We start from the raw sequence: 14,626 nt of genomic DNA on the forward strand, positions 1-14,626 counted from the left end.
CCGAACAGGCTGCCGCCGAGCGCGACGAGGCTATTAAGAAGGCAAAGTCTCTCGAGGAGTTCAAAACCAAGGCCGAACAGGCTGCTGCCGAGCGTGATGAGGCTGTTAAGAAGGCCAAGTCTCTCGAAGAATTCAAGACCAAGTCCGAACAAGCCACCGCGGAGCGCGACGAGGCTATTAAGAAGGCCAAGGTCCTCGAGGATGAACTCGCCTCTCTCAAAGACTTGCAATCGAAGGTTGAGGCTCCCGCTCCAGCAGCAGACCCCATTGCTGCGTAAAGAAAGCCCACGAAGGATACGGCTGTAAACCAGGATGATTGTATGCTACTGGATGATGGGTAAGAGAACCGCGAGTGGACGTTTTGCTGTTTCTGTCTGCGTACTTGCACTTTTAGCGGAAAAAAATGCATGGCTTGCTTGCTTGCTCTGGGATACCTATTTTGCGATGGCTGATGATGCCTGAGTGTGAAGATTACGAGTGGGAGATGTTTGTGGTCAAAAGGTCTAATGATTGTCGATAGAGCTGTATACCATTGGGTTGAAGTGATGCTCTCTCGTGGGTTTGATMCTTTTTGACTTGAGTGTGGATGCAACTTGTAAGATGAATGACGAAGTGTGTCCAACATTGCTTCTCTATTATCGTTAAAAAAAGGAAACGACATGGAGGCACTGAGCACTGCACAGGCACATCTTTGTATGCAAGCAAGGCCACGCCTACGCTAGGTCCCAGCCAGTCCCCTTGGAACTCCATCTGGACCTTTCTCCACCATTGCACGCGACTGTCGCACATCCACCCCAGCCAACTCCGCAGCTGCCATCATTTGAGGCAACAGGCTGGTCTCTATGCTTCCCATAGGTATCCTAGCGACAAAGCTGAGAAGGTCCGCGGCGTAAAAGGGTGATTGGCAATGTCTTCCAATTCCTCGACCGTAGCTATTCTGAGCTTGCATTGCGAGACCTTGATGGATGGTTCTGGTGTTCGTTGCTGATGTTGATGCTGTTATGAAGATTGTGTGGTTCGTGTGATCTTCGAGGAAATGGTGGAAGGACATTGCTGAGATTGTGGTGTTCTCTTGGAAATGATTCGTATGTTGTACTTCCAAATACGGAAGAGGTTTCCACTCATTCCGAGGGGWAGCAACAATTGGCCCATGACCTTGGAAGCCGTTGTGCTGCGTGATATCACTGGGTCATTCCCAACTCATACATACATCATTCAYCAGTCCTCATCCGAAGTATCAGTATGCCACAATGCTTCATCCATGGCATAGCTGAATAGTGGTTTGTGGTAGAAGTGTCTCTCCACCACATCCTTGAGCCTTCTCGCGACCTCTTCCCTACCACTAACCTCCATGTTGAGATGCTCGTACTTTGAAAACACCGCTTGACCACCATGTGAAGGCGGCACATGATCGATTAAGAAACTGATCTCTTCGGTCTCATCRAAATTGGCAAGTGGTGGGTCGGGTGTGAAGCTCACTCCACCGTCGTCATGTAGGATGTGGTAGAAGAGAATGTAGTCGAGGTTCGGACAGAACTCTGCCAGCCAGGAGAACAGTGTACCCCAAGGCCGAGGTTCAGTCTTTACATCCGAGGACAGTAGACGGATGTCACGCATTTTGATGCTTGTTAACTTGGTTGCGCAGGGTTCGAAGAGCGATTGCAGTAGGAGGGAGGTGGACGTCACCTTCTCCAGTTTGATACGGGTGAGAAAGGCGAATGTTGTGTGGCTTGAGATGCATGACAGAGCTAGGAACGGATAACTTTCTCTCCAGCTGCTGGGATCTCGAGCTCTGGGCGGAACAAGGTGGGATTGCTTTCTATCGCGGAAGATCTGTAAGCCTAGTTCCCTGAGTTTTGGAGTGGCCGCGAGCAGGCGAGCAAGACCAGAGCCAGGTTCATAGTCTGTGCGAAAGCTAAGGTGAGGACCGGGGACTCGATACCTGATCCAGGCTTTCACTACATTTAATTCGATGTACAGGATGGAGGAACAAGCAGCCTCCAGAGTTTCAGATGTCAGATCATCGAATTTGATGTTGTCGACCTCCACAGCGTCAGTATATAGACGCTGTATCTTCACATTGGAAGCGGCAAGGGCATTAAGAAGGGCGATGAGCAGGTAGGTTGAGTCTGAGAGTGTATATGGGTGGATTCCGGGTATCGGACCGAGTACACGAGGATCCTCTCCAATAGCCTTCTCGAGTATTGTCCAGCCGTACGGACTGTAATCCTCACTCCGCCGCATGCCTAAAGTCTGAAGGTTGGGCAGATTCCGGAATGCCTTGGTGAGCTCCACTGTCAACCGGCTCCCACGGAGAAGTGTGCCGTGGTCGCGTACGCAATCTTGATAAGCGGCGTACTGCTTTCCACTCAGCTTATTGGTGGGAGCGACAACATGCGAGCTCTCTGTCTCCGACACATCTGAATCTTCCGCGGAGTCTATATTCATGCCACCACCAAACTTCTGAGGGACACATGCCGGTCGCGCGAAAGTATAGCAGTCCGGATTGAACCACACATGCTGGGGATACTTTCTGAGCTCTGGATGTGCCGCAATTTCTTGAAGAACGTTCAAACTAGGCGTTGTGATCAAATAGCCCTTCTTGCGAAAGAAACGCTTCCCAAAGTGAGCAAACGAGGCATTCTCGAGATGCCTGCAGCTGAGTCGACCAGAGAAGACATCTGAGTCCGATAAAAAGGTGAAGATGCCGGAAAGAATCTCGGGAGGAAGCAGTGATATAGGCATCGTGAATTTCCGACGTGGATTGAGTGCTWCAAAGAAATGTCGACTCACCAAACCAGGTCCATGCTTGATGGAGATCGCGATGGAGTGGAGTGAAGTGAAGTGAAGTGAAGTGAAGTGAAGGAAAGTCACCTCGCACATGAAAGAAGGTGTTTCGTCGATCATCAACAAGCTTCAAACTTCCCCACCCTTGAACAACCATTGGAACTCCCATCATTGCTACTTCTCGCTCTCTGCAACATGAGCACGGGGACGTCGCACCTCAGCGAAGACGATCTCTACCGCGCATCGTCGCAGTTCCGCTTCTGGTCTTTCGCGCCAGAACAACTCGCCGCCCGTCGCCACGAAACGCACGCGCTCGCGATCCAACGCGCTCGACAATATGACCCAAATGGCGCTGAAGACTCCTATCTCACGGCGGAGGAAGAGCTGAAGCTAGTGGAGAGCTATGTCGACATCATCCGCAAGACGACCACCCACATCAGATGGCCGGTCAACATCAAGACGACGGCGATTCAATATCTCAAGCGCTTCTACCTCTCCAACAGCTGCATGACCTACCCACCCAAGGAGATCTACAAGACCGTCATGTTTCTCGCATCCAAGACCGAAGCATTCCACATCACGCTGTCCAAATTCTGCGGGCAAATCAGCGCGGTCCGTGAGGCAGTACTGGCGCCAGAATATAAGGTCATGCAAGCATTGCGCTTCACCCTGGACGTCCGACAGCCCTTTCGGGGATTGAAGGGGACATTGATGGAGTTGTTGAACATGGTGGATGATAATATACAAGGCCTCAAGGCATTGAAGGAACCCGGTGGAGGTAGTGCGTGGAGGACACCGGGAGATGGACGTGCCGTGGAGAAGAAACACATCGTGGACCGCATCAATCAGGCATACCACGTCGCCCGCAACACTTTGGACACCCCTGCCTCTACTACGGACGTCTACTTCCTGTACACACCCTCGCAGATTCTCCTCGCGGCACTGCAGCTTGCTGACGAACCGCTGCTGCATTTCTATCTTGACAGCAAGCTCCCGACAGACGCGCAAATGCGTCCGAGGATCCTCTCAACCATTCAAGAATGTGCAGATATGATGGGTGCGTTCCGTCCGGAGAACATCATTACCAAAGACGTTCGCATCGCGCTGGAGGCGAAGCTAGAGGCATGCAGAGATCCGAGTACCAAGGATCTGATCAAAAGCCACGCTGCGATGAAGAGGAGTGGTGCGGAGGATGGCGACTCACAGGACGAAGCTAAGAAGAGGAAGATGGAGAAGCATAAGAATGCCCGTGAGGCGGATGACATGTTTGGACCTGCTATTGGGAAGGGGTGAAGCAGAGGCAGCGCAGAGTATACCACACCATGAACAAGATGCTGGAGTAAATACCACGCCATTGGTCGCCGTGCAATCATGCGGGTCGAGTCGAAGTCAACGACAACAAGGTCCGCCACATTCACGCCATAATTACTTCCAAAGGCCAAAGGAGGCTAAACAACATGTACAGTGGGTATGCGAGAATGCCCACAACAGAATACATAATCAACGTGGTTCTTTCCACAGCGACTGGCTTTCGCTTGCGCAATGTAAATGATAGACGAAGTCACGAATATAATCATAAGATATACAACAGTTCCGATCAACTACCCATGTCTATTTGCAACAGTTTCTCCTCCAGGCCTCTTCTCCTACGTCCTGTAATCGCCATTAATGGTGACGTACTCATGACTAAAGTCACAAGTCCAGAATACCGCCTCTCTGACGCTACGCACAGGCCCATCACCACGAGGGGTTCCATCCTCCAACCTAACCAAAATCTCCAGATCCTCCATCTCAAGAATCTCCTTGGCGCGAACCTCATCCACAGCTTCCGGCTCACCACAAACCAATAGTTTCAGCTCCTTGCTACCATCCGAAGGGATGAATGAGACGCTTGTTCGGCTATTCACTACCGGAGCACGACGCTTGTTCTCGCTTGCATCTTGCCTCCCCGACCCTTTGCCCATGCGCGCAAGTTTCCTATCAAGTTTGACCTGCTCGCCAATTTTAAGTGCATCGGCGTCGAGTTCGAAAGATGACATGAGACCTGGAGCGTAGCCAATGGCGCAGAGAATTCGGCCCCAGTTGGCGTCTTTGCCGTAGAGGGCGGTCTTGACGAGTGCGGAGCGGGCGATGCTCACGGCGACGCGCTTCGCTGTTACGAAGCTCACATCGCTACGGACACGAATTGTGACGAACTTGGTGGCGCCTTCACCGTCTCTGACTACGAGTTTGGCAAGGTCTTTGAGGAAGGTGGAGAAGACTTGTTCGAAGACTCTGAGGTCGTCTGATTTCCCGTTGACATTTTGAGAATCGTAGGCCATTGGCTGGACACCTTCTGGGGTTGCGGCGCCATTGGCGAAACATGCCAAGGTATCGTTTGTGCTGGTGTCTCCGTCTATGGAGATGGAGTTGAACGAGGTTTGAGTGTGATGTCTGAGAAGCTTGGCAAGGGTGTCGGGATCGATCGCAGCGTCCGTGCAGACTGTGGCCAGAAGAGTAGCCATGTTGGGATGGATCATTCCAGCGCCTTTGGTCATGCCTGCAATGCTGTATGTGGTCTCGGGGTGGGATGGCAGTGTGAAAGTACGAGACATCAGTTTGGGGAACGTATCCGTTGTGCAGATGGCCTGTGCAGCACCTAGCCAGTGCTCATGGGTGGAACCCAGAGAAGCATGCAACTTTGGAATGGCGGATGTGATGCGATCAATCGGCAGGCGCTGACCAATGACTCCGGTGCTCATGACCAATGTTTCCGGAAGAGAAGCATCGTCAGCCCCAAAGAGCTTGTCAGTAGCTCGAGACATGGCCTCGGCGTGCTCCAGGCCCAGCTTTCCCGTCACAGCATTGGCGCACCCTGAGTTGATAACAACGCCGCGGATATTTTTGTTCTGTTGGAGTCTCAAAATATCGCCAGAGACCTTGACAGGCGCGGCCCTGAACATGTTCCTCGTGAAGACAGCTGCTCCGGGACATGGTACTTCGGACACGATGAGAGCCAGGTCATCATATTTGGTGTTGCTTGCTTTGACTCCAGCGAATGCGCTGCCGGCGAGGAATCCTTTTGGATATGTGCCAGATGTCGGGACGTACTTCTGTTTGGCGGCTGGAATGGAGCGTTCTGCTGGCGCGGAGTATGAACGGATCTGAATTGCTGCTGCAAAGATCCGCCTCATGCTCAGATTCTTTGGCGCCATGTTTTCGAGGCGCTGCCGATGTACGGCAGATGGATGGTGTTTTGCAAATGCAAGACTTGAGCACAGAGTACCTTATGCTGATGTTAATGTGATGGCAGTCATGGAGGTGTCCAACTCCAATGGTGATGTCTAAGTTAGTCGAATACGGAGAAAATAGAATGGGTACCGCGACGCGTTTCGCCTTTGCCGGCCCGTGCTCTGCCCCACCGGAACCGAACGTCGAACGAACGCTTCCATCAATTCTGTGTCGACCATCTGCTTGTCTTTTGGAGCTTGTCGGTGATTGCTAGAGAGGTATCGCAGGCGAGAAACGTTGCAGATCCCGCCCAGCAGCGGATTCTACTTTCAGGACCAGATTCTCCAAAAAGCCCCGGACGGAATAGAGCTCCTCTTCTGCGTCACTTGTTATCTGGATAGCTCATGTTCCGCTTCCTACGCAGCTTCTCGACCACCGCTCGCCGATTCGTCAAACCATCCGAGATGGAAGCAGTCAACACCACTGAGCGGCTCGCAGCGCTGCGGCAGCTGATGAAGAAGAACAAGGTGGACATCTACATTGTTCCGTCGGGAGATGCCCACTCTTCAGAGTACATTGCACCAACCGATGCGCGCCGCGAGTTCAWAYCAGGCTTTACGGGATCTGCAGGCACGGCCATTGTGTCGACGGAGAAGGCAGCGTTGGCAACAGATGGCCGGTACTTTAATCAGGCCGGCCAACAGCTCGATTCCAACTGGACGCTGCTCAAACAAGGCCTACAAGATGTTCCAACGTGGCAGGAGTGGACGGTAGAGCAAGCCGAGGGCGGCAAGACTGTTGGTGTAGATCCAACCACCATCACAGCTCCCGAGGGCAGGAAGCTGGCCGAGAAGATCAAGAAGAAGGGTGGCAAAAATCTGGTGGCTCTGGCGGAGAATTTGGTTGATCAGGTCTGGGGCAAACAGAAGCCAGCCAGACCAAATGAGCAGGTCAGAGTACTGGGAATGGAGTATGCCGGCAAGAAATTCCAAGAAAAGATCGAAGAGCTACGGAAGGAGCTGGAGAAGAAGAAAGCTGCAGCGTTCGTGGTGAGCATGCTGGATGAGGTGGCATGGCTCTTCAACTTGCGCGGCAACGACATTCCATACAACCCAGTCTTCTTCTCATATGCTGTCGTCACGCCTACTACAACCACACTCTACATCGACGAAAGCAAGCTCCCGGACAACGCAAAAGCCCACCTGCTGGGCGTCGAGATTCGTCCATATGAGAGCATATTCTCCGAAATTGCTGCCATGGCTTCTTCCAACTCCGAGGCAAACGGCAGTGGCGCACCTAAACGCAAGTACCTGATCTCCAACACAGGGTCGTGGGCGCTTTCTCACGCCCTTGGCGGAGAAGACACAGTCGATGAGATTCGCTCTCCCATTGCCGATGCCAAAGCCATCAAGAACTCCACCGAGCTAGAAGGAATGCGAAACTGCCATATTCGCGACGGTGCCGCTTTGATAGAGTACTTTTCATGGCTGGAGGAGGAACTGATCGTCAAGAAGTCCAAGATCGATGAGGTCCAAGGCGCAGACAAACTAGAGTCAATACGCAGCAAGCACGATAAGTTTGTCGGTCTCTCATTCGACACCATCTCCTCCACGGGTCCAAACGCGGCCATTATCCACTACAAACCGGAACCCGGCAACTGCAGTATCATTGACCCCGAGAAGGTGTATCTCTGCGACTCCGGCGCACAATATCTGGACGGTACAACGGACACGACCCGCACACTCCACTTTGGAACGCCCACAGCCCAAGAGCAGGAGGCGTACACGCTTGTACTAAAAGGTCACATCGCTCTTGAACTTGCTGTATTTCCCAAGGGCACGTCTGGCTTTGCGCTCGACACACTCGCACGCCAATACCTATGGCAATACGGACTGGAGTACCGCCACGGCACCGGCCATGGTGTTGGCTCGTTCCTCAACGTACACGAAGGACCCATTGGCATTGGAACGCGGATACAATATTCAGAAGTGCCTCTCTCGGTTGGTAACGTGATATCCAACGAGCCAGGTTACTACGAAGACGACAACTTCGGCATTCGGATTGAGAATGTAATCATGGTTCAGGAGAGGAAGACAAAGTATCGATTTGGCGACAAGCCTTACTTTGGCTTCGAGCACGTTACGATGGTTCCGATGTGCAGAAAGTTGGTAGACGTCCAATTATTGACGACCGAGGAGGTCGCATGGCTGAATGCGTATCATGAGGAAGTGTTGGAGAAGACCAAGCCTCTGCTGAAGGACGAGCGGAGTCTGAAGTGGTTAGAAAGGGAATGTCAACCGTATTGAAGAGCAGCCAAGTCCGCTGCAACATGAACTCTGAACGACCTTGTCAAACATCACTCAGATGAGATGGAGAGTGAGTCGATGCATTGTTTCGACAACCTCATTGATTCACAACCCGACCCGCTAAATTCAACATGGAAGATTCCCAAGCGCCGCTAATGCAAGAACGGCGAAATATATAACCTCTCCCCCACAACCTCGACCCTAATTCTTCTGCTCAACTGGTCCATCCAAGTTGACACCCGCACTGCTCAAATGCGTGCTCTTTGGTGCCAACACAATATCCAATTCCAACTCCCTCGTGACAGGCCCACCAGGTCCCTGATGAGGCTTCACGCCCGCCGGAAGCTTACTATYATCAAAAGGAGTAAAGTCGACAACCAAATCATCCTTGACGGCGAAGACGGTATCGGTTGCCAGCYAAGGGTCATCTTTGGGATAGATTTGTGTGACRCAAGGTTTGTATCCTTCCTTTGTGACCATGAGGTGGATGTGAGCGGGTCGCATCGGGTGGCGGTCGAGTGCGGAGAGGAGTTCCCAGGACGGACCATCTTGAGGAAGGGAGTAGGCTGTAGGACGGAGACAATAAAGTCTATATTCACCATTCTCATCCGTCTTGAATTTCCCGCGTAGGTTGTTATCGGATTGATTCTCGGGGTCTTGGAAGTCGTATTTGCCGTTGCTGGAAGCTTGCCAGAGATCGAAAGTTGTGTCGGGGATGGGTTTGTGGGTTTGCATGTCGCGGATGATGCCATGCATGTAGGTGACGATGCCGTTTTTCGGCTCGTCTTGGATTATGGAGTCGCCGAGTTGTCTCCAGGGGGCATTGGGGGACCAGAAGGGTCCGAGGATTGCGGCCGAGGTGGGGAGGTAGTTTGGGTCGTCGATTTGGACGTAGTTTGCGATTTCGGTGACGAGGCTGGTTGTTTTTGTTTAGCTATGCTGTCTGGGAGGGGAAGGTATTATTATTTGCTTTTTGTCATGTGTACTTACGATTCAAGACCAACAATATCCGATAACCTATGCATCTCATTCCTCTTCCCACCAGACTCTGCCCAAATCTTTCCAGTCTCATTCAGGAATTTCACCCCAGCTAGCCATTCCTCCGGAGTAAGATCTACTTCACGCGAGAAGTCGTGAATGTGTCGGACGAGTCCCGAGAAGATTTGCATCATTCGAGGGCTGGTTTTGGGACCGCATGTTCCAATGACTTTTTCCGTGAAGGTGGGATCGTATTGCCGGCCGGAGCCCTTTTGTGCTGGTGGTGGTCCTCCTGCTGACGACATTGTGTGTGAAAATGTAGGTATGGAGCTGTGGCGAGGGTTGTTGTGTCAAAAGACTCTTTTTCTGTAGCGGTTCTGTGATGAGGTTGACGGTTGTAATGAGGAATAACAATCACAGAGGCGAGAGATGATGAAAAGATGAGACAAGGGCTTTGCGCTTTATTAACTCTTTTTGCTGGCCCACCTTGACTTGTACCTAGAGTAGTCGACGGCAGTTCCATCGGCGAAGACATGGCCCTGCGGGCGTGAGCATTGGACGGTTCATAGTAARGCATAATTGCCGGGAGGAGTGGTCAGACACGCCGAGTCGAACGTCTTTGGTGGCTGCGGGGTAGGCGTGTATCGCGAGCACAAAGGACGAGTGGAGTGTTTGGGGAGCTCCGAATTGCGGCTGTTGCGGAATGTTCTTCCGGATGGATAATGGCTCTTCCGCTGCTGCTTGCTTGGCACATTGTCCCTCACTTGAAGTGTCATTGTCACATGCTTGAAAATGAACCTTATCTAATGGTCAGCACATCATCTCATCATGATCATTCAGGTTTGTGCTTGAGGGCCAACTAGACATTTTGAATTCACATCCCCTTGCTCTTAAATGCCTCCGACATCAACATCGTTCACAATCCCAGCACTTGCAATAGTTTTTGCATTGCCCTCTTCACCTGCCTTTTCAGCAGCCTTTTTCGCTTCTTCCTTGTCCGCTTTCGCCTGCCGTTCCATCCGTTCGCTGTGTCGATCATTGAAGAGATCAAAGTGCTGCCTCATGATAATGGTATACTTGACGAATTCTTCCATACAGTCGACTAGCCTCTCGCGGTTTCCAGAAGGCATCAATCGACTGCCACCCTCGGCTTCTGCGCATGCCTCAACATTTGCAGGATCAATGGCATCCGTGAATTGTGTGTATGCTTTCGGGACGGAGCTCTGGTTGGGAATCGTGAACATTCTCATCCACCTCCCTAGCATACGTAGAGAGTTGACGGTGTTGAATGATTGAGATCCTCCAGAGACTTGTGCGATGGCGAGGGTTCGACCTTGAGTTGGGCGTACAGATCCAGTACTCAGCGGAATCCAGTCGATTTGATTCTTGAACACGGCCGTCTATTGTCGCACTCAGTTCAACAGCGATCAAGTCAACCAAGTTTGTCAAACGTACAAGATTGCCATGCTGTTCGGGCGAAACCCAGATGTGTCCATCACTCCACTTGCTCAACTCTCGTAGCTCCTGAACCTTTTCATGGTTGTGCTGAACATCGTCTTTGACTGGCAGACCCTCTGGGTTGAAGACACGGACATCACAGCCTAGACGAAAGAGAATCCGCGCACACTCGAAGGCTAATAGACGAGAGTATGATCTTGGGAACATTAGTAAACATTTCTCCCACTCGATGTCTCAACGCAACGTACCGACTTCGCATGCTTCCATACAAAACCATAACCTTCAGTCTGTCCCCGGAAGTTCTCTCCAGATCAGCATCGGCCATTTTGATTGCTGTACTAAGCTCCAGCTTCGATACCCAATCGTTCTTGGCAATCTCATTGGGAAGAAGGAATGGCCGAAGTCTTTCCCGTATACTCTTGTCATCTTCACTTTCGGGAATGGCCAATGATGTTTYGAAATAGGCCGGATCAGGAGGTAGAGCGACGGTTTTTCGCAAAACTTCGGTGTTGTTCAAATCTTCATGGACGACTTTTTCGGCTTGAGTCGCCATGGCCCGGATGGCGTCTGTTCGAAAGCGCTGAAGTGGTTGGTTATTGATCAAAAGTGTAATGTTTTGTTGAAGGCCAATGTCAAGGACAGCAAAGTGTTTCGACGGGAAACGTCTCAGGAGCCGAGCAACGGAACTGCAGCTCTGCATCAAGTAGAGCTGTTGCCTTGTTTAGGAATCGACAAAAGAAGCTGACGAGGGAAAGAAGCTAGGTCTCGGTGTGAATTGGACAAATATCTTGTCAATATCATCATGTAGATGAAAAGCAATCGCTAGGCGAGTCGTGGTTTCTGTTTCTGTTATTGATTGATTGATTTCACCAATCAAATCCTGCCAATGACATCTCGGTGTTGTGGATGCCTGAGGCGAGATATTTGGTGCTCAATGTAGAATACTCTTTGCTTGATATGAGATAGATAACAACGACATCATTAAAGCACATGTCGTCGCTTAGTCGTCGTTCTAGCCATTTATCTGGACTTGCAATCTTGCGACGGTGATGCAAGACTTTGTCGCCATCGAAGCTCACTCCTCGTCGTGTTTGATCTCATGCATTGTATGTACTTTCTAGCTGCTAGCTTATGGTATTCACAACAACAACAGTAGCATGTACATCTCGTAATGGCTCCGGAGCGAAGGACGGCAAAGTCCAAGTTTATCGGGTTCCCTGGCGATAAATTAATCACCACGCTCGCGAACGGGTAGTGGTGATTAGTGATGCATCCCGCAGAGAGTGTAATGTGCGCGTCGGATGAATTATCGTTGATGTAAATAGGATAAGGTGATGTTTCTGATCCCGTCATTCATCGCTCAAGGCGACAACCTTCAGTTTCACCGTTTCTTAAAAGACCATGACACGAAACGAAGGATTGAAGCTATTCAGGATTAAGCCGAAAGAACGATGAGACGGGACGGTCGTTGTCATGGAATTTTCTGCCGCTTCACATGTAATAACCCGGCGCTTGCACAGAGAGCACCATCAAAAGATTACCTGGTATCATTGGAAAACTTGAAGGTTCCATGGAACGGTCTTTTCTCAACTTACCTGAGATGGTAACTTAGGAGGTAGAAAAGCAAGTAAGAGCGCCCAGCCAAGAAAGTCACGAAACCCAAAGCAACTTCCGTCCCCCAAATTAGGGTTTGTGATTCGCTAGCGAGTGGAAAGAAAGGTGTCATCGAAGCCGCCGACATCCGGCGACAACACCACTCCACCTCCCAGGAGAAACGACGCAGAACCCATCGCGTATTTCCAACACGGCCATCGAATCAATTACTGAAATTCTTCAAAACTACCAAACTGCACCCGGCGCTTTCGGCTATCCAATTTTTCTGATGTTCTGGGGCTGATTTGGGGCGATTCTGTCGCATCGCTCTCACTGTTGTGAAGAGATTTCTGACGCGCGCCAACGGCGGAAGTTCGGGGGCCTGAGGCATTCACACCAAATGTCCGCGACTAGAAGTAATGCTCGCCATGTCCGCCAACGCAAACTCAACACCAAACAGGGCTTGCGTATAACACGCGAGCATGATATTGACGAGACGCTTGATGATGAAGCCTCTCGACAAATACCTCAGCTTGAGACGGGTGTCGAGAAAGGTGAAGAAGTCGTATGTTGCGCCCTCACTCACCTTCTTGCTTGACATCTCACTAACCCTCCCATAGGAAGTCCATCTGCAAGCCGTGATTAATGCCAACAATGCCACTGCACTCGGCGCAAATGCGCATCAAAGTTACATTCCAACGCCCGATGCTGTTCGGGCGACGGATGTGAAATTTGATGAGTTATACCCCAAGGTCTTCACCGAGCCCTCGACATATATTCGTTTCAGCTCGACGCTTGAAGATTGCACTGGTGTTGCGTATTGCATGAACGAAGATGACGCTGCATTCCTCGCACAGCTCAACGAAGGCAAGGATGTCAACGGGCAGCCGCTCAAAGACAAGTCGAAACAGTGCTCCGAAGACACCTTTGAAGAGATTATGAATTTCTTCGAAGAGGTTAGCAAGCGAGAGCAGCCCTTTGCCAACCTAGGCAGTGCTCCTCTTTTGACTCTCGATGAGATGCAGAGAGCCTGCGATGAAGATGAGCCACTTTCTTCTGATGCGCAATGGTTTTTGAGCACGGTGTACGAGTATTGGGCTGGCCGAAAGGGCGACCGTCCGATGATGCCAAGTATCAAAGTCCGAGTCTTGGATGCAACATCAGAAGCGGATGAGGCTGACCCGTATGTATGCTTCCGTCGTCGTGAAGTGAGGCAAACCCGCAAGACTCGTGGCAGAGATGCTCAAGTTGTTGAAAAGCTCAAGAAGCTGCGATGGGAGCTTGAACAAGGCCGCTCGCTGGTGGAAATGACTAGACTCCGAGAGGAAAAGAACAAGGCTGCTCTCGAAAACACCAGGAAGATATTTGACCAGCGGCAGGCACTGAAAGAAGTCAAGATCACCAAGCAAATCATTGGGGAGAAGGGAGAGGACGAGGAGCTGCTGGTCAATCAAAAGGTATGCTTACCCATGAAGTGCGTGTGTAATGGCTTGCTGACAACTCTTAGCCCCTCATCAAAGCAAACCGTTCAGGCGGCAGTCAACAACGCCCAACACTCCGACTCAGTCGCTCGATCGGCGGTGGCAATGCTCCCGAGAATGATCTCAACTCTCTGGCTGACATGCAGGCGGAGAGTGAAGCGCTTGTGAACCACACAATTGAGAGCCGAAAGGATCAGCACAAACGGTGGAACAACCAGTGGGAAGACCTGACCTGGCATCCTCTCACGCCGCCAGCAGATGTACCCGAACAGGCAAACAAGTGGGCTTCGCTCATGTCCCACGTGCCTGGCTACCCGACGCCGCCGGCATCTAGAAGCTCGCAGGATCGCGATGGTGACGTGGAAATGCCGGACACGCAACCTCCAGAGCAGGACGCTCTAGCAGGTGCGGAGGAGGAGTATCGTTTCAATTATTCAGTGCCGTCGCCACTGTACCCGATGGATACATATTACGGAGACGACGACACGTGTGCCAGACGTTTCGAAAAGCCAGTTTGTCGCCTACGCCGTGGCCGGGGTGGCCGAATGCATCTTGAAGCGAAAAAACATCGACTGAGAGGCGCCATCAGCAGAGGTGTTGTATCCGACTCTGAGAGTGATGATGAAGTCGTGGACTACTATGCAGTATCGGAAGCGAAGGCCTTTGACTATCGCTGCGCGTTGAATAACAGGCCCCGTTCCGATAGTTCACGGCCTAGCGGAGATCAGACCGCTATCATGGCTGGGGCACAGGCTCCTTTGGCAAACCAGACACAACCTGCTTCGACTGGCGGTAGCGTGTAGCGGCTAGCCG

At 51.4% G+C, this 14,626-nt stretch overlaps 8 protein-coding genes; 4 read left to right on the plus strand and 4 right to left on the minus strand.

Moving 5' to 3' along the window:
* RCC_07220 (uncharacterized protein) overlaps nt 1-278 on the plus strand; it is a gene marked incomplete at both ends in the record, with an annotated part of 2,428 nt that extends 2,150 nt beyond the window's left edge. Inside the window, one exon of the mRNA XM_023772478.1 lies at nt 9-278. Coding sequence (XP_023628246.1) covers nt 9-278 — 270 coding nt within the window.
* A 937-nt stretch (nt 279-1,215) lies between these two features.
* Nucleotides 1,216-2,745, minus strand: RCC_07221 (uncharacterized protein; the record flags this gene model as incomplete). Its single annotated transcript, XM_023772479.1, has 1 exon — nt 1,216-2,745. One exon carries the CDS (start codon nt 2,743-2,745, stop codon nt 1,216-1,218), a length of 1,530 nt encoding a protein of 509 aa, XP_023628247.1.
* A 237-nt stretch (nt 2,746-2,982) lies between these two features.
* On the plus strand, nt 2,983-4,080 carry RCC_07222 (uncharacterized protein; the record flags this gene model as incomplete). The annotated part of the gene is made up of 1 exon (XM_023772480.1): nt 2,983-4,080. One exon carries the CDS (start codon nt 2,983-2,985, stop codon nt 4,078-4,080), a length of 1,098 nt encoding a protein of 365 aa, XP_023628248.1.
* A 353-nt stretch (nt 4,081-4,433) lies between these two features.
* Nucleotides 4,434-5,981, minus strand: RCC_07223 (related to Arginine biosynthesis bifunctional protein ArgJ, mitochondrial; the record flags this gene model as incomplete). The annotated part of the gene is made up of 1 exon (XM_023772481.1): nt 4,434-5,981. One exon carries the CDS (start codon nt 5,979-5,981, stop codon nt 4,434-4,436), a length of 1,548 nt encoding a protein of 515 aa, XP_023628249.1.
* A 480-nt stretch (nt 5,982-6,461) lies between these two features.
* RCC_07224 (probable aminopeptidase P, cytoplasmic) lies at nt 6,462-8,303 on the plus strand (the record flags this gene model as incomplete). The annotated part of the gene is made up of 1 exon (XM_023772482.1): nt 6,462-8,303. The coding sequence occupies one exon, from the start codon at nt 6,462-6,464 to the stop codon at nt 8,301-8,303; it is 1,842 nt and encodes a 613-aa protein (XP_023628250.1).
* Nucleotides 8,304-8,504: 201 nt separating this feature from the next.
* On the minus strand, nt 8,505-9,586 carry RCC_07225 (related to hydroxyquinol-1,2-dioxygenase; the record flags this gene model as incomplete). XM_023772483.1 has 2 exons in its annotated part: nt 8,505-9,219; nt 9,294-9,586. The coding sequence occupies 2 exons, from the start codon at nt 9,584-9,586 to the stop codon at nt 8,505-8,507; spliced, it is 1,008 nt and encodes a 335-aa protein (XP_023628251.1).
* A 585-nt stretch (nt 9,587-10,171) lies between these two features.
* On the minus strand, nt 10,172-11,292 carry RCC_07226 (related to arsenic resistance protein ArsH; the record flags this gene model as incomplete). XM_023772484.1 has 3 exons in its annotated part: nt 10,172-10,681; nt 10,737-10,935; nt 10,988-11,292. The coding sequence occupies 3 exons, from the start codon at nt 11,290-11,292 to the stop codon at nt 10,172-10,174; spliced, it is 1,014 nt and encodes a 337-aa protein (XP_023628252.1).
* A 1,440-nt stretch (nt 11,293-12,732) lies between these two features.
* Nucleotides 12,733-14,616, plus strand: RCC_07227 (uncharacterized protein; the record flags this gene model as incomplete). XM_023772485.1 has 3 exons in its annotated part: nt 12,733-12,897; nt 12,953-13,789; nt 13,840-14,616. 3 exons carry the CDS (start codon nt 12,733-12,735, stop codon nt 14,614-14,616), a joined length of 1,779 nt encoding a protein of 592 aa, XP_023628253.1.
* Between the last annotated feature and the right edge of the window lie 10 nt (nt 14,617-14,626).

The sequence above is a fragment of the Ramularia collo-cygni genome (assembly GCF_900074925.1).
Source record: "Ramularia collo-cygni strain URUG2 genome assembly, contig: RCC_scaffold11, whole genome shotgun sequence".
Lineage (NCBI taxonomy): Eukaryota > Fungi > Ascomycota > Dothideomycetes > Mycosphaerellales > Mycosphaerellaceae > Ramularia > Ramularia collo-cygni.